Source organism: Natator depressus, chromosome 1 (assembly GCF_965152275.1).
Source record: "Natator depressus isolate rNatDep1 chromosome 1, rNatDep2.hap1, whole genome shotgun sequence".
NCBI lineage: Eukaryota > Metazoa > Chordata > Testudines > Cheloniidae > Natator > Natator depressus.
In genome coordinates, this window is record NC_134234.1 from 58061749 (window position 1) to 58081420 (window position 19672).

The 19672-nt window shown below is 41.4% G+C and overlaps 1 protein-coding gene across 3 annotated transcripts in view; it reads right to left on the reverse strand.

Moving 5' to 3' along the window:
* Positions 1 to 19672, reverse strand: part of RB1 (RB transcriptional corepressor 1) — a 165277-nt gene that overhangs the window by 108011 nt on the left and 37594 nt on the right. For all 3 annotated transcript variants that reach the window (XR_012640524.1, XM_074960742.1, XM_074960752.1), the window contains exon 8: positions 4396 to 4544. Coding sequence is in view for 2 of the 3 variants with exons in the window: in XM_074960742.1 (XP_074816843.1) it covers positions 4396 to 4544 (149 nt within the window). In the remaining variant the exon portion in view is untranslated. The remainder of the gene's footprint in view (positions 1 to 4395; positions 4545 to 19672) is intronic.

Genomic DNA, 19672 nt, shown 5'->3' on the forward strand with positions numbered 1-19672 from the left:
CCCTCTCTTACATGCTTATATGCTGATTAAAAGAGCAGTTACCTTATAGTGACTGTGGTTATTTAAGAAATCGTCACATGTGCATCCTATTCATAGTGTGCGAGTGCCCCAGCACAGTAGCTTGGTGTTTCCACTATCCCCATCCTGTAAGAGTCATGCTCACACTTCATGTCCTTGCACTCCCTCTCCCGAGGGCATAAAGTGAGCAATGACCCCAACTGCCCCTCAGTTTCTTCACTGCTCAGAATCCAAAATATATTAAGACTCCAAGCTCCAGGGAAGGGAGGGGGGCGACTTGGGATCCACATGTGAAGACATCTCGAAGATTCAGTTACTATTAGATAAAGTGACGTTCCTCCTTTGTACTCCACATATGGATCCCACTTTTGGTGATGAGCTAGAAGTAACCTCAAATGGAGGTGAGAACTAAGTTATTTGGGGAAGGAGAGGGGAAAAGATTGCAAAACCACCCTTCCAAAATGGGCACCTGTACTAGAAGCATTCACTAACAAATAATGTTTTGTAAACAGCTGAGCTAAAGTTCAGGCAACTGCTCTGCAAGTCTGCAGTAATGGTACCTGACAGACATGATACCGAAGTCGCTTCTGCTCTGGTAGAATGAGTTCAAATGTTTGAAAGGAGACTTAATATATGCACTTCAAGTATAATCAGATACCCATTTTGAGATGAAGTCTTTGAGATGAAGCAGCCATTCCCTGGGATTTATTACCATAAATCAATAAAAAATCTTGAAGTTTTACAGGAAGATTTATTTCTACCCGGATAGTAGAACAATGAATCTTTTCACATCCAAGGTATGTAATTTAGCTTCAGCTGGAGACTAACAAGGTCTTGGAAAGAAAATTGGTAAAAGAAGAAATTGATATGAAAGTCAACAATATTTTTGGAATAAAAGATGGATGACATCTCATAGTTACCCTGTCCATATGAAAAACTGTAAGGAAGGTTAATCATTAATGCTTGTAATTCACTTATCCTACATGCTAAGGTAATTGTCACCAATAATGCCACCTTCACGGATTAGAAGTGAATTGGACAGATTGATAAGTATTCAAAAGGGGGTTCCATTAGAGGGGGGAAGCACTAGATTTAAATCCCATGTTGGAGCAATCTTTTTTATAGAAGGACACAAAAAAACAGGTCTCAGAAATCTGCTTACTGATGAGAGAAAACCAAAACCTTCTATAAACCGATGAAAAGTTGATAGCACTGCCAAATCTACCTTAATTGAAGAACCAAACTGGAATGTTTTAACTATAAATAACCTAAGATTTTTGGACTAGAACCCTGAGAAATGGTGTGTCCCTTCAACAATACCCATAAGGAGATATGCTTCCATTTTGAAGTATATGTAATTCTTGCAGAATATTTCCTGCTCTGAAGTAAGCTATTCTGTACTTCTGAAGAATATTCTCTACCTAATAAAGACATCCAGAAACCACCCAAGCTATGAGATGTAGTAATGCTAGATTTGGGTGAAAAACTAAGCCGTGGTTCTGCAATATCATGTTGTACTGAAACAGAAGCATGATAAATTGATGATCAGACAAAATCAGGAGTTACAAAAACCAGAATTGGCAAGGACAAGTGGGAGGTATCAGTATAACCTCAAGCTCCTTGCCTTATCTTCCTTAACACCCCTGGAATTAGAGAAAGCAGAGGAAAGGCATACGTCAAATGGAATGACCAGCAAATCATGAAAGCATCCACTATAGAACCCAGACTCTTTCCCACTTGAGAACAAAACAGATCTTTGAAGCAACAGGTCTATCTGAAGAAACCCTCCCACCTTTAGAAGATTTGGCCAATAATGAATAATTTAACTCCACTCATGAGACAGTCACTTTTCTACTAAGTGAGTCTGCTAAGCCACTGCTCTCCCCTGCAAGGTGGAGAGCTATCAAATTGATATGATTCTGGATACACCATTCTTGCAGATCTGTGGCTTCTTGACATAGATCTGATCTTGCGCCTCTCTGTTTATGTAGTGGGCTGCTGTGGAGTTGTTTATGAGACTCTGGATGAAAGAATCTTTGATCAGTGGTAGAAATGCCTTGCTAGCTAGACTCAAACATTTATGTGTATGTAGGACTCCCCATGAGGCCACAGACTGAGTCGGCATCAGACCTATATGTGCTCCCCAGTGCTTCCTGGATACATCAGAATTGTGGATGGTATTGGAACAGCAAATGGTATTCCCACATGTACATTTTCTTTTGTTGTCCCATCACTTCAAAGAATTTAAAACGGGTCACTTAAAGTGAGGAGTCCAAATCATGTGCATTTTTGGTTTGTATATTGACTTGATCCAAGCTTGAAAAGGTCAATCACAGATGGGCAAAGTCAAAGCTTACAGTCTAGAAGTTCGAGAAATATCTTCACTGATGCCTAAGTGTGATTGTGAAAGTAGTATATAAAAGTGCCTTCTGGTCTGAAATCTGTGGAAGAAATGCACTTGTTGCTAGTGAATCTAGTTGAGCCCCTACAAATTCCATCAGCTATACCTGAATCAGATTCTATTTTTTTAAATTGATTCTCAAAGCTAGGGATGAAAACAGGATCTTCTTCACTTCTAAGGTTACCTGTTCCCTTGTACAAGCCCATCACCCAGATGAAGGAAAATGTGTAATCTGAGGGGTAGCCATGCTAGTCTGTATCCACAAAAACAACGACGAGTCCGATGACACCTTAAAGACTAACAGATTTATTTGGGCATAAGCTTTCGTGGGTAAAAAACCCACATTTTCACTCCATGCATCTGAAGTGGATTTTTTATCCATGAAACATTATGCCCAAATAAATCTGTTAGTCTTTAAGGTGCCATCGGACTCCTCATTGTTTTTGTGTAATCCCTGTTTGCTTAGATAGGCTGCTACTATGGGGACACACTTGGTGAACATCTGTGCAACTGAAGAAATTCCAAAGGGAAGTACTCAGAATTGACAGTGAATTCCTAAAGCCACAAATCAAAGATGCTTCTTATGTGCATGGCATGTCAACACATGAAAATAAGCATCCTGTAACTCAAGGGCAATGAACCAACGCAAGGGATCTCAAGCAGGAATAACTGGAGCAAGAGTTGCCATATGAAAGTTGGTTCAATCTAATGTATTTGTTTAGATTCCTGATGTTTAAGATTGGATGACAACCTCCTTTCTCTTTTGGTATAAGAAAATAGGGGAATAGAAGCCCTTTCCCACGAATTCTTGTGTTACCAATCCTATCACTCCTAGACTGATTAGGTCAAGTATTTCTTGACTCAGCACTCGAGAATGATCCCCGAATAGAGACCAGGAAAGGGTATGAATGGGAGAAAGGGAATGAAACTTAACATCCCTGATGATCTGCAGAACCCATTGGTTTGTGGTGATAGCCATCCAAACCTCTTGGGAAAAGGACAGGTGGGAACCAAAGAAAGGAAGGAAGGACTACAGATCCTTGTAGATTAGTCCAAGATCATCAATCATTGCATCAAATCTAACGTCTCTGCATCGGTTCTGACTGTGCAGCTACCAAGAACAGAGATGAGTTCATCTCTTTTTAGATTGATCAGAAGAGTTGTTAAAAAAATGAGAAAGGCACAGTATTTTTATATCTCAAGGAGGATGGTGGATGAAATTTCTCCTTCCTGCAAGCTGGCATATGTAAACCTAGAGATCAGAGTGGATCCTGAATCTTAACAGAGACTCATATGGAGAACCATAGGAGATATTTTAAAATGTCAATAGGGCTTCTGTCGTCAACTGTTCATCTGACTAAAAACATACTAATTGACTCGGAACAAAAAAAAAATTGTATTTTTTTTTAAATTAGAAGCAACACACACTAGTAAACACTAAAGCCACAATAGCTCAGTATTGGCTATCCTAACAACTAACTATAAAGAGAACATCAATGTCGTTCCATTTGCTAGGCTTAGGGTAGTCCAAAGGAATTGAATGGCAGTTGGCATTGTTGAGAGTATAATACCCTAGGGAAGGAGTGTACAACCCTTACTAGAAACTACTAATGAAAACATTGCAAGCGGCTGGACTGGGGCACACCACAAGTAGAATCCACACGTCGAGTACTCAAAGAAAAACTAAGTTAGATGCTTTATTTCACAGTTAAGTCTCCCATATCAAAAGGCAACTGCATGCACTCAAATAGCAAAAGGGAGATTTTTAAACAGAGGAAGAAATATTGAGAAAGGGATAACACTACTGACCACTGGATTTAAACAGACTGATGATCAGGTAAAAAAAACTAAAAATTGTTTACTGCTGCCTCAATTAATAATATCAGGTTTTAATCATAGTTTTGGATATCACCTTGCTTGATGGACATTACACCAAGATTTAAGATAGTGAATTTTTCAAAAAGCACAAATCTTACCTCATCTAAGTTACAACCATATTCTTTACAAAGGACTTCAATAACTTTTGTATCTGTGTCAGTTTGTTTTGATGTACGTGTACTCCTGTTCTGACCTCGCCTTGGTGCTCGAGTTGAGCCATTAATAGACATTGCACTCACATGAGATTCTGTAAAAAGACAGTCAGCATCACCACAGGATTTTAAAAAAAAACAAACCAAAAAACCACAAGTTTAACTAAAAACCAAACACTTCTGACCTTTACATTTAAGCCACAAAAGAGGGTGACATGGTTTTAAGAAGAGTCTACAAAATGTTACACAGTAGAACAGGAAGCACACTCATGGTTTATATGCTGAGAAAGAGGAGTTGCATCATACAAAATCCACATGAACAGAAAACTAATGAGAGACTGTCTGCATAAGTCTTTGGACATTGTGTGTTTAAAGCTGCTTATGTATGGAATTTAACACTACTCAGCACTTTTCATCCACAGCTTCCAAATCATTTTGCAAATGGTGGGTAAGCATTAGTCTCCTGTAACATCCAGAGTTAGGCCGCAAGTGAAGACCACATTTCCCAAAAGCTCTGCAAAGAAGGTTACTTACTTGTAACCGGAGTTCTTCGAGATGGACTTTGCATATTCACACTCTTGGAATCCACCCACTGGGTGTAGCAAGACAGCTGTACCTTCTAGTAGTGGTGCCTGTTAGGAGTGGCTCACCCTCCGTTTCTCCTCCCACCGGCAACCCCCATGCAGACTCAAGGGGCATGGCACAGGCATCGGTGCCACTGCCCTCAGTTCTTTCCAACCTCTAAAGTTCAATACCAAGTAAATACAAAATTAGGACTCAGCAGGAGCAGAAAAGGCAGGCAGGGTGAATATGCAGAGTGCATCTCAGAGAGCTTCGGTTACAAGTAACCAACCTTTGTTTGTTCTTTGAGTGTCCTCTGCATATTCCTACTCTTGGGATAGTTTGACAAGCAGTACATCAATAAAAGCAAGAGAGAGCAGAGTCTTAACTGAATGATTGAAGTACTGCTCTGTCAAAATGAACTTCAGATCTCGATCAAGATCCAGTACTTTATTTGTGCCAGGGCTTGCCAAGGCCAGCTGATTAACCGTATTACTTAGCTGCGAAAGAAATACCTTGAGAGCCAGATGGATCACCCTCAATTCTCTGAGGATATTCTATGGATGCAATCATCAAATTACAGAAAGCCGACTGCCACTCGGTACTCTATTTTAAGCCAGTTTTGGTGCTGCCTCATTCTGAGCCTGGTACATGGAATTGCATATGTTGTAGAGGCCATGAGACCCAATAACATTAGAAAATACATTTGAAAGGGCTGTAGCATAAGCCTCTGTATGGAAATGGTTATTTTCAAAAACCTCTCTGTGAAAGAAAAGCTTTTCTTTCACAGAGTTGAAGACTGATTGAAAAAGGGACTTCTCCTGGTTTATCAAGACACAAGATTTTGAAATGAGAGCAGGCCACCTCAATGGCTTCTTCTAATTCTTCTTTGGACTGGCCCTTCAGTAGTCAATTGTCTAAGTAAGAGAAGATAGGTTTCAGAGTAGCAGCCGTGTTAGTCTGTATTCGCAAAAAGAAAAGGAGTACTTGTGGCACCTTAGAGACTAACCAATTTATTTGAGCATAAGCTTTCGTGAGCTACAACTCACTTCATAGGCTGTAGCTCACGAAAGCTTATGCTCAAATAAATTGGTTAGTCTCTAAGGTGCCACAAGTACTCCTTTTCTTTTTAAGAGAAGATAAAAACCCTTGCTTCCTCAGATGAGATGCTACTGGAGCCACACATTTGATAAAAACGGAGGAAGCAGAGGAGAGGCCAAAAGGTAAGGCTCTGTATTGAAGTGGTCTGAATCAAGGACAAAAGGTAGATATTTGCAGTGGGATAGCCTTATAGAGATATGCCCCTTTGAGGTCAGAGAAGCAAATTTATCTAGAGTAGACAGACAAAATGATTAAAGCCAGAGACAGCATTCTGAAGTTTCCTGATTCATCCGTTTAGAGCTCTGAGATCTAAAATTGGTCTGAGGCCTTTGGGGATTAGAAAGTAACAGGAATAGAAACCTTTGTTTCTGGAGTTCAGAGGTACTTGTTCTACGGCATTCAGATGAGCCTGTACTTCCTTTATTAACAGTACCTCCTGAAAAGGGAGGGAATATGGGAGTTGAATGGAGGAAGGGCTTTGACTTTGATGTACAGCCTCTCTTTACTGTATCTAAAACCCATCTGTAATACCGTTAGTTTCCATGCACTGTAAAACTTGGACAGTCTCCAAAACCACAGATGGGATCTTCCAAGATTGGTCTGAAGCTGTTGACTAACATGTCAAACTTGTGCCTGACATTCAGTTAGGAAGATGTGACTGAGGAATTCTTTGACCTGTCTTGTGTCTGCAAAGTTATTTGCTGTTTAGGATACTGTTAAGAACAGCCATAGGGGGTCAGATCGATAATCCATCTAGCCCAGTATCCTGTCTTCCAGTGGCCAATGCCAGATGCAAGCAGGAATTAACAGAACTGGGCCATTATTAAGAGATCCGTTCCCTGTCATCCAGTCCCAGCTTCTAGCAATCAGAGGTTTAGGGACACCCACAGCGTGGCCTTGCATCCATGACCATGTTGGCTAATAACCATTGATGGACCTATCTTCCATGAATTTACCTCATTCTTTTTTGAGCCCAGTTATAGTTTTAGCCTTCACAACATCCGCTGGCAACGAGTTCCATGGGTTGACTACATGTTGTGTGAAGTAGTACTTCCTTTTGGTTGTTTTAAACCTGCTGCCTATTCACTTCATTAGTTCTTGTGTTACGTGAAGGAGTAAATAACATTTCCTTATTCACTTTCTCCACCCTATTTATCATTTTATAGACCTCTATCATATTCCCCCCTTGTTTGTTTCTTTTCCAAGCTGAAAAGTCCCAGTTTTATTAATTTCTCCTCACAGGGAAGCTGTTCCATATCCTTAATCATTTTTGTTGCCCTTCTCTGTACCTTTTTCAATTCTAATATATCTTTTTGGAGAGGGAGCAACAAGAATGGCACACAATATTCAAGGTGGGGATGTACCATAGATTTATATAGAGGCATTATGATATTTTCTGTTGTCTTAGCTGTCCCTTTCCTATTGGTACTTAACAGTTAGCTTTGACTGTTACTGCGCATTGAGCGAATGTTTTCGGAGAACTATCCATCCACATTGACTCCAAGATCTCTTTCTTGAGTGGTAACAGCTAATTTAGATCCCATCATTTTGTACGTATAGTTGGAATTATCTTTTCCGATATGCGTTACTTTGCATTTATCAACATTGAATTTCATTTGCCACTTTTGTTGCCGTCAATCCAGTTTTGCAAGATCCCTTTGTAGCTCTTCGGAGTCTGCATTGGACTTAACTATCTTGAGTAATTTTGTATCATCTGCAAATTTTGCCACCTCACTGTTTACCCCTGTTCCTAGATCATTTATGAATATGTTGAATAGGACTGGTCCCAGAACAGACCCCTGTGGGACATCACTATTTACCTCTCTCCATTCTGAAAACTGACCATTTATTCCTACCCTTGGTTTTGTATCTTTTAACCATAATCATAAATTATTATTGTGTTTTCTGTGTTTGTAGCCAGGATGGGATACAGAGATGAAATTTTTAGACACCACTAATGACTGCTTCATGGATCAAATAGTCCTGGAACCCTCAAAAGTTGAGGCAATTCTTGACTTAGTCCTTATAGGCACACAGGATCTGGTCCAAGAGGTTATAGCTGAACCTCTTGGCAATAGTGATTATAATCTAAATACCAAAGAAACCAAATACAGTAGTATTTAACTTCAAAAAGGTGAACTACACAAAAATGAGGAGGCTATTTAAATAGAAATTAAAAGGAACAGTCACAAGCGAAATGCCTACAAGCTGCATGGAAATTATTTAAAACACCATAAAAGAGGACCTGACTAACTGTATATCCCTAATAATAATTAAAAAAAACACAGCAAGAGGACCAAAAAAATGCCACCATGGCTAACCAGAGTAAAAGAGGTGATTAGAGACAAAGACAGCTTTTAAAAACTGGACGTCAGATCCTAGTGAGGAAAATAGAAAGGAGCATAAACTATGGCAAATCAAGTGTAAAAGTATCATTAGGCAGGCCAAAAAAGAATTTGCAGAGGAACTAGCAAAAGACACAAACAGCACATTCTTTAAAGTACATCAGAAGCAGGAAGCCTTCTAAACAATCAGTGGGGCCACTGAAGGAATGGGATGCTAAAGGAGCACTTAAGGAAGACAAGGTGATAGTGGAGAAGCTAAATGAGTCTTTGCATCTGTTTTCACTGTAAAAGATGTGAGGGTGTTTCCCACACCTGAGCCATTCTTTTTAGGTGACAAATCTGAGGAACTGTCCCAGATTTGGAACAAATTTATAAATAGTAATAAGTCATCAGGACCAGATGGTATTCACCCAAGAGTTCTGCAGGAACTCAAATATGATATTGCAGAACTATTAACACTGATATATAGCCTATTGCTTCAGTACTGATGACTGGTGGATAGCTAATGTAATACCCATTTTTAAAAAAGCTCCAGAGGCAATCCTGGCAACTTATAGACCAGTAAGTTTAACTTCATTACCAGGCAGACTGGTTGAAATAATAGTGTAGAACAGAATTAACAGATACATAGATGAACACAATTCATTGGAGAAGGGTCAACATGGCTTTTATAAAGGGAAATCGTGCCTCACTAATAGAATTCTTTGAGGATGTCAACAAGCATGTAGACAAGGGTAATCCAGTGGATACAGTGTACTTTGACTTTCAGAAAGCCTTTGACAAGTTCCCTCACAAAGGAGTATTAAGCAAAGTAGGCATTCATTGGATAAGGTTCTCTCATGGATTAGTAATGGGTTAAAAGAAAGATCTTGGGGGGAGTCGTGGATAGTTTCTGAAAACATCCACTCAATGTGCAGCAGCACTCAAAAAAGCTAAGAGAATGTTGGGAATCATTAAGATAGATATAGATAAGACAAACAGAAAATATCCTGTTTGCCCTATATAAATCCATAGTACGCCCATGCCCACATCTTGAATACTGCTTGCAGATATGGTTGACCCATCTCAAAAAAGATATACTGGAACTGGAAAAGGTTCAGAAAAGGGCAACAAAAATGATTAGAGGTACGAAACAGCTTCCATATGAGGAGAGATTAATATGATTGGGACTTTTCAGGTTGGAAAAGAGATGACTAAGGGGGATATGATTGAGGTCTATAAAATCATGACTGGTGTGGAAAAAGTAAATAAGGATGTGTTATTTACTCCTCCTCCTAACACAAGGTCACCAAATGAAATTAATAGGCAACAAACAAAATTTCTTCACACAACACACAGTCAACCTGTGGAACTCCTTGCCAGAGGACATTGTGAAGGCCAAGACAATAACAGCGTTCAAAAAAGAATAGATAAATTCATGGAGGATAGGTCTATCCATGGCTATTAGCCAGGACAGGCAGGAATGGTGGCCCTAGCCCCTGTTTGCCAGAAGCTGGGAATGGGAAATGGGATGGATCACTCGATTACCTGTTCTGTTCATTCCCTCTGGGGCACCTGGCATTGGCCACTGTTGGATGACAGGATACTGGGCCAAATGGACCTTTCGTCTGACCAGTATGGCCGTTCTTATGTTATTTCAACTATCCTCATGTTTACTGGGAACATTTCACTTTTCCCTGAGAATTTCACAACTGTTATCACCATCCTGATCAGGTAGTCGGTAGCATAATCCTACTGCTATACTCTTATTAATGAAACATGGAATTTCTACTCATGGAGATTCTATGGTACTGTTTGATTCACTTAAGATTTTATTTATACTTGACTAGGCTCTCTTTCACATATAGTGCTTACAAAATTTTTATTTCAAGTGGTCTGCCTTCATGTGATGTAAGGCTGTCTTCTCTGATTATAATAAGAGGAAGAGGAAAATGGGATACTGCCTGTGATTCCTGAACACAGGTGTTTACATCCTCCTTCTATAGGAATTCTGCCTCCTTAACTATCTTGCTGTGTATCAAGGTTCCTTCCCCACTCTGAACTCTAGGGTACAGATGTGGGGACCTGCATGAAAACCTCCTAAGCTTACTTTTACCAGCTTAGGTTAAAACTTCCCCAAGGTACAAACTATTTTACCCTTTTGCCCCTGGACTTCCACTGCCACCACCAAACTTTATCTGGGTTCCTGAAAAAAATGTAGTTTGGACACGTCTTCCCCCCAAAATCCTCCCAACCCTTGCACCCCACTTCCTGGGGAAGGTTTGGTAAAAATCCTCAATTTGCATAGGTGACCACAAACCCAAACCCTTGGATCTTAGAACAATGAAAAAGCATTTAGTTTTCTTACAAGACTTTTAATAGAAGTAAAGGAATCACCTCTGTAAAAGCAGGATGGTAGATACCTCACAGGGTAATTAGATTCAAAACAGAGAATCCCTCTAGGCAAAACCTTAAGTTACAAAAAAGACACAGACAGAAATAAGAAAATGAGTACTTGTGGCACCTTAGAGACTAACCAATTTATTTGAGCATAAGCTTTCGTGAGCTACAGCTCACTTCATCGGATGCATACTGTGGAAAACGCAGAAGATGTTTGTTTTTATACACACAAATCATGAAAAAATGGGTGTTTATCACTACAAAAGGTTCTCTCTCTCCCCACCCCACTCTCCTGCTGGTAATAGCTTATGTAAAGTGATCACTCTCCTTACAATGTGTATGATAATCAAGGTGGGCCATTTCCAGCACAAATCCAGGGTTTAACAACAATGTCTGAGGAAGGGGAGGGGGTTAGGAAAACAAAGGGAAACAGGCTTGAATAGAGACTGGGAGTGGCTAAGTCATTATGCAAGGTAACCTAAGTTAATAGTATCCAATTTGCAAATGAATTCCAATTCAGCAGTCTCTCGCTGGAGTCTGGATTTGAAGTTTTTCTGTTGTAATATCGCAACTCATGTCTGTAATCGCGTGACCAGAGAGATTGAAGTGTTCTCCGACTGGTTTAAGAATGTTATAATTCTTGACATCTGATTTGTGTCCATTTATTCTTTTACGTAGAGACTGTCCAGTTTGACCAATGTACATGGCAGAGGGGCATTGCTGGCACATGATGGCATATATCACTTTGGTGGATGTGCAGGTGAACGAGCCTCTGCTAGTGTGGCTGATGTTATTAGGCCCTCTGATGGTGTCCCCTGAATAGATGTGGGCACAGTTGGCAACGGGCTTTGTTGCAGGGATAGGTTCCTGGGTTAGTGGTTCTGTTGTGTGGTATGTGGTTGCTGGTGAGTATTCGCCCCTGGAACCCTGACCTGGGATATTCTATCTACTACCCAAGATTCATAAACCTGGAAATCCTGGGCACCCCATCATCTCAGGCATTGACACCCTGACAGCAGGATTGTCTGGCTATGTAGACTCCCTCCTCAGGCCCTACGCTACCAGCACTCCCAGCTACCTTCAAGACACCACTGACTTCCTGAGGAAACTACAATCCATCGGTGATCTTCCTGATAACACCATCCTGGCCAATATGGATGTAGAAGCCCTCTACACCAACATTCCACACAAAGATGGACTACAAGCCGTCAAGAACACTATCCCCGATAATTTCACGGCTAACCTGGTGGCTGAACTTTGTGACTTTGTCCTTACCCATAACTATTTTACATTTGGGGACAATGTATACCTTCAAATCAGCGGCACTGCTATGGGTACCTGCATGGCCCCACAGTATGCCAACATTTTTATGGCTGACTTAGAACAACCCTTCCTCAGCTCTCATCCCCTAACGCCCCTACTCTAGTTGTGCTATATTGATGACATCTTCATCATCTGGACCCATGGAAAAGAAGCTCTTGAGGAATTTCACCATGATTTCAACCATTTCCATCCCATCATCATAAATAATATATATAATATATATAAGCCTGGTCCAGTCCACACAAGAGTTCCACTTCCTGGACACTACAGTGCTAATAAACGATGGTCACAAACACCACCCTATACCGGAAACCTACTGACCACTATTCCTACCTACATGCCTCCAGCTTTCACCCTGACCACACCACACGATCCATCGTCTACAGCCAAGCTCTGCGATACAACCGCATTTGCTCCAACCCCTCAGACAGAGACAAACACCTACAAGATCTCTATCAAGCATTCTTACAACTACAGTACCCACCTGCAGAAGTGAAGAAACAGATTGATGGAGCCAGAAGAGTTCCCAGAAGTCACCTACTACAGGACAGGCCTAACAAAGAAAACAACAGAACGCCACTAACCGTCACCTTCAGCCCCCAACTAAAACCCCTCCAACGCATTATTAAGGATCTACAACCTATCCTGAAGGATGACCCAACACACTCACAAATCTTGGGAGACAGGCCAGTCCTTGCCTACAGACAGCCCCCCAACCTGAAGCAAATACTCACCAGCAACCACACACCACACAACAGAACCACTAACCCAGGAACCTATCCTTGCAACAAAGCCCGTTGCCAACTGTGCCCACATATCTATTCAGGGGACACCATCACAGGGCCTAATAACATCAGCCACACTAGCAGAGGCTCGTTCACCTGCACATCCACCAATGTGATATATGCCATCATGTGCCAGCAGTGCCCCTCTGCCATGTACATCGGTCAAACTGGACAGTCTCTACGTAAAAGAATAAATGGACACAAATCAGATGTCAAGAATTATAACGTTCATAAATCAGTCGAGAACACTTCAATCTCTCTGGTCACGCGATTACAGACATGAAAGTTGCGATATTACAACAGAAAAACTTCAAATCCAGACTCCAGCGAGAGACTGCTGAATTGGAATTCATTTGCAAATTGGATACAATTAACTTAGGCTTGAATGGAGACTGGGAGTGGCTAAGTCATTATGCAAGGTAACCTATTTCCCCTTGTTTTCCATCACCCCCCCCCCTCCTCAGACATTCTTGTTAAACCCTGGATTTGTGCTGGAAATTGCCCACCTTGATTATCATACGCATTGTAAGGAGAGTGATCACTTTACATAAGCTATTACCAGCAGGAGAGTGGGGTGGGAGGAGAGAAAACCTTTTGTAGTGATAAACACCCATTTTTTCATGATTTGTGTGTATAAAAACAAACATCTTCTGTATTTTCCATAGTATGCATCCGATGAAGTGAGCTGTAGCTCACAAAAGCTTATGCTCAAATAAATTGGTTAGTCTCTAAGGTGCCACAAGTACTCCTTTTCTTTTTGCGAATACAGACTAACACGGCTGTTACTCTGAAACAGACAGGAATATTCATTCTATTCAGCACAGCTATTTTCTCAGCCATTTCAAGAAATCATAATCTAACACATACCTAGCTAGATTACTTACTAAGTTCTAAGACTCCATTCCTGTTCTGTCTCTGGCAAAAGCATCAGACAGACACAGACCCTTTGTTTTTCTCCCTCCTCCCAGCTTTTGAAAGTATCTTGTCTCCTCATTGGTCATTTTGGTCAGGTGCCACCAAGGTTACCTTTAGCTTCTTAACCCTTTACAGGTAAGAGAATTTTTCCTCTTGCCAGGAGGGATTTTAAAGGGGTTTACCCTTCCCTTTATATTTACGACACTGTGGATCACGCCTTTCAGTTTTCCCAGTGTCTTCTCCATTTTTGCATTAAGTAAATTATCCCCTTCAAAGGGTACGTCTTCTATTTTAAAGCCAGGATTCAATGGGAGAGAAGATAAACATAACCAAATATGTCTTTGCAGAGCTACTTCAGATACCAATGACCTTGAGGCAGTAACAGAAACATCAGATGATGCCTTAAGAGCATGCTTGGCCACATTTTGGCCCTCTTTATCAAGGGCTGATATTAAATTTTATTTTGCTCTTCTGGTAAAACAATAAAGACAGATATAGTCTCCCATAAACTGATATCTATCCATAACTGCTTAGTAGCTAGTTATGCATTTGTTTAAGGAGAAGGAAGAAAATGATTTTCTGCCCAGAGAATCCATTTTTTTCCTTTCTTTATCCATGGGGGTAGAAAGTTGAAAAACTGATCTAGACTTTTGCTGTGTTGCTGTTATAATGAGTTTGACTGAGGGTGCACATGAAAACAATAAACCCATCCTGTGGGATCTGACATAATTTGTCTGCCTTTTTAGAGACTGGTTGACACAAAGATGGTTTGGATCAAGGGATTTTGAAGTTGCCACAGCCATTCTAATACAGGCAAGGAGAATTTAGCCTTGGCAGTAGACCCCAGAATATGAAAAAAAATGGATGCAAGTTCTTCTCCAAACCTACTGATGGCATTCTGTAACTCATATCCACAGACTGCATTGGAAGATGCTCCAGCACCAGAGAATTCAACATTCTAGACTGGTAAGGGGAAGGAGAAGAAGTTGGCCAGTACAGCTGGGATATTCAAGGAGGCATAGGCCAGTCCTGCCAACTTCCCTAAGCTGGTATCATATTCCCCTGAAGGATACAGTGGGACTCTGGCATTACCTCATGCATAACAACTTTGCTTGGGAGAAGGCTGTCTGACATAATCATAGGACCCAGTTCAACCTCCAATTGTGGATCACATACTGAAGCCTTTGGTACCCCAAGAACAGGAATATGCAGAGGACGCTCGAAGAACCACCTGGAATTTCCATTCAATAAAAAATTATAAATTTATTTTACACAATTTTGGAACAAAAAACCTAACATTTTGAAATTTTCCACATTAGAAAATTTCAGATTTTTGTTTCATTAAGGTCAAAACCATGTTTTGTTTTTTAAAAGGTCAAAGTAGTTTAATTTCATCTTTACTGAATTAACTTTTATAAATTATATGTTGCATTATATCAATGTATAAACTATACTATAAATTAAAAAAAAAAAAATTTTACATTTTAAATTGGTATTCTAGATTGGTAATTGTCAGTTTGGTGATTGGTAACTGTTCAAAGTTTTTGCCCAGCTGTTCTACTTTAGTAGTCTCATCGTAGTCCCCTTTTGTTTTATTCATATCAAAATTTAAAGCCTTTCCACTGTCACCAGGACTTGAATACTACAGTGTGTTACTGATCAGGATTGAGAAGCTCTGACAGATTTGGGAGAGAGCTTAAGCAGTGCCTGTGGAAACTGTGGCTGGCACTCATCTGGAATATTAATGTAATATTTTGCATATTGTCAACTGTTAATATTGAATTTGTGATTAAAATACCTATTTTTCTTAAAGCTCCAGTTTTTGGAGTCAAGTGATATCAGAATCTCACCTTTCATATTAAAACAAGTTTCTAGTTCTCATAGTTGCATTTGAAAAAAAAAATAATAATGTGAACTCTTAAGATTCAAAGAGAAGGCACAGAACCCAGATTTTATTTATTTATTTTTATAAAAAGCTCAACTTTTGGGGCCAGACTCAGGATTTTTGAATGTTTAAGCTTGGCAGTACTATGTATAGTGTCTATCCTACATCAATACACTTTACAAAGGATGAATTTAAACTCTTATCAGCTTTGGGGAGCCATATCTTAACCCCAAGGCTATTCTTTCTCCATTACTTATTTACATGGATGTTAAAATTGTCCTTAGAATAAAAAGGGAGTCTTTTTGACCATTAAAGTTCAAAAGGAGTAGGGATAACAAGACCACCAATAATCCATCCATTTGAAGCTATTCATCAATGAATAATCAGACAAATTCAGGTTATCCATACAAGTTATGGATCAAGACAAAAAAAGCCAAGGACATTACTGACAATATCCTTCCCCAATCCTGTTGAAGGAAAAACCCAATTAACTCCAGCTTTTTTTCCCTTGTTCATATACCCTACTTTCTAATATTGCAATATACCTTTAAAATCTGTGTCCCCTGGTAGAAGATACCCAACATAAAAATGAAGTACTATCCAAAGTTACACAAGACTGCTTTGTGACACCACTTATAGTGTTCTTAGTAACATTTCCCAAGTTTTAAATGTACAAGGACAACATACTAAAAGTTACTGTTTAGAGAAGTTTATGATTTTCAACAGGAATGAACATTTACTAATGTAAGAGTTCAACTTAAGTCAGCTCAAAGTCAAACCAAGGAAAGAGGAGGTTACTTACCTGTAACTGGAAGTTCAAGATGTGCGGTCCCTATTTGTATTCCACTGAGGGTTTATGCATGCGCACATGTCCAGAGCCAGAGAATTTGTCAGTAGTGTCCGTTGGTCTGCACATGCACCCTTGGCTCGCCTCATGGTTTCGTCGGAAGTAATAAAGAGTGGGGTGGACCGACTGCATCTCCAGTTGCTTCACCACCACATATCCAACAGATCCATAGCAGAAGACAAGGAGGTGGGAAGTAGAATACAGATAGGGAATGCACATCTCGAAGAACCTCCAATTACAGGTAAATAACATCCTGTTCTTCAAGTGATGGTACCTATAGTATTCCACTGAGTGTGATTAATAAGCACTACCTAAGTCAGATGAGGTTGTGAGGATGAAGACGGAATGTTTGAGCAGAGGACAGCCACACCAAAAGAGGCATCCACCACTGAGTCCTGCATCAAGACACCTTTTGCTATGCATTGTGCGTAATGAACTCCAAGTGGCTGCTCTATATATGTCCCTGAGCAGCACATCACAGAGGGAGGTTAGGGTTGAACCCTGGGCTCTTGTGAACTGGGCCAGCTTCCCAAGCAGGTCTGATAAAGTAATGAACCCCAAAAAGTCCACTTGGAGATTCTTGGTGTGAAGATTGCCTACCCTTTAACTCTTACAGCTATTACGACCGGGGAGGGGAGGAGCGGGGGGGCGGAAGAGACTTTCCTGATTGGCCTTGTCTTCTGCAGGTAGAAGCCCCAGGACCAATGGACATCAAGCAAGTGGAATCACCATTCGTCTTCCAAGGAGTGAGGCTTCAGAAAGAAAGCAAGTAAGCAAATGGATTGATTAACATGAAACTGGGAGATGACCTTTGGCCGAAATTTGGGATGCAGGCGCAGGAAGACTTCACCTTTATGGAAAGTCATGAAAGGAGGGTCCGCCATCAGGGTCTCCAGTTCACCAAACCTTCTTGCCAAAGTGATAGCAAAAAGGAAAGTGACTTTCATGAAAAAGAGGGACACGTGGCACAATGCCAGCAGTCCAACGGGTGATTACAGTAGTGCAGGTAGAACTAGGCTGAGGTCCCACTGGAGAGTGAGGGGTTGAATGGGTTGGGAGGTTACATGAGGCCTTTCCAAAACCTAGCAGTCAACAAAAGTGGAAAGATGGAATTTTCTTCCACAGGGGGTGGACAGTGCTATCTGCCGCTCAGTGGACCTTGAGAGAGTTGAAAGCGAGACCCGATACCTTCTGTCCTTGAAGGTAATCCAGAAGAAGGGGAATCCCCACCACTTCTGGGGAAAGCCCATTTTGTTGGGCCCAGGAGGCAAAGTGTTTCCACTTGGCCCGGTAGCAATGCCTAGTGGACTCTTTCTTGCTGCTAGAGAGGATGTTCTGCACCTCTGATGAACATGCCAGTTCTAGAGAAGATGTTCATACAAATACAATGCTCTGAGAAGACACTTGTGAATTGGGATGTCTGATTTCGTGCTGTGTCAGTAGATTGGGGAAAGTAGGGATGGAAATTGAGGGATGGACAGTCATGCAAAGGAGGTTAGGAAATCAGAATGGTCTGGGCCAGCAAGGGGTGATCAGGATGACTGTCGCTCTGTCTTGTCTGATCTTGCGGCATACTCATGGCTGGAGTGGAAGAGGTAAGGCATAGCTGATCTGGTCTGACCAGGGGAGTATGAGAGCATCGCCCTGAGAGGGGAGATCAGGGCACCCTCCGTCCCCGTGGCAGTATGTGCTTCCATTTGTTGTTGATGGGCGATGCAAAGAGATCTGTGGTCGGAGATCCCCCACTGGTCAAAGATGTCACGTACCACAGTGTCATGGAATTCCCACTCGTGATCAATCACAAACTGCCTGCTGAGCAAGTCTGCAATCACGTTGTGTCCCCGGGAGATAGAATGCAGATAAGAGGATCTGGTGCGTGATGCACCAATTCCAGAGGTTGACTGCATCTGAACACAGTTGACATAGTAAACACTGGAGGTGTTGTCCGACATAAGAACATAATGGGAACTGATGAACAGGAGAAATACGTGGCATGCCTTCCTTATACCCTGAGTTCCAAAATGTTGATGTGCATCCTGGATTCCCAAGGAGTCCATCTTCCCTGTGTCATGTGATTGCCCATATGCACTCCCCAACTTATGAGGGATGAGTTGGTGATGATTGTCTTGTCCGGGGAAATGGGGAGAAAGGGAACCCCTATGCAAACCTGTCATGGGTCTGTCCACCAGTGGATGGAAGAGAGTAACAAGGTCGATGGCATGATGCATGGGTGAGTAAATCTTCTGGAGCCACATCTGGAAGCAGTGAAGGTGGAGGCAAGCGAAGGCAGTAATGTATGTGCACGAAGCCATGTGGCCAAGGAGGGATACGTAGGTCCTGGCTGGGACAAAATGTTGACATGGGCTATGAGTTCTTGCAGAGTCTGGAACCTCTGCGTTTGTAGGCAGGCTCATGCTGTGACCGAGTTAATGCAGGCCCCTATAAAGTCTAGGGGTTGTTTGGTCCAACGTTGATTTTTCGACATTGATGCGGACTCCAATGGAGGAAAGGAGTCTGAGCTACATGGAGGTTGAAACTTGGGATTCGCATCTGGATCGGGCCGCCAGGAGCCAGTTGTCAAGATAAGGGAACACAAGGACCCCATAATGTCTGAGGTACGCCACCATTACTGAGAAAACCTTGGTGAAGATCCTGGGAGCAGTGGTGAGTCCTCATGTAAGGACCCTGTACCTGAAAATGGTGCGAGCTGACCATGAACCTCAGATCCTGTCTGTGGGCTGTATGAAAGTCTGTGAAAGTAGACATCTTGCATACTGAGAGCTGTTAACCACATGCCTTTTTCTAATGATGGGATGATCGCTCCTAACTTGACCATAAGAAACTTGGGCTTGAGGATGAAGCAATTGAGAAGGCACAGGTACAGAATAGGTCTCCATCGGCCTTTCTTTTTGGGTATTAGGAAGTTGAACAGGAATGCCATCCCCTCGTATTCCAGAGGAACCCATTATATCGCTCCTCTGTAGTAAGGAGTTCACCTCTAGGGTGAGGATGTTGTCGTGAGAGTGATCCCTGAGGAAGGATGGGGGAACTGGCTGTGGATGAGACAGCATGATGAACTCGA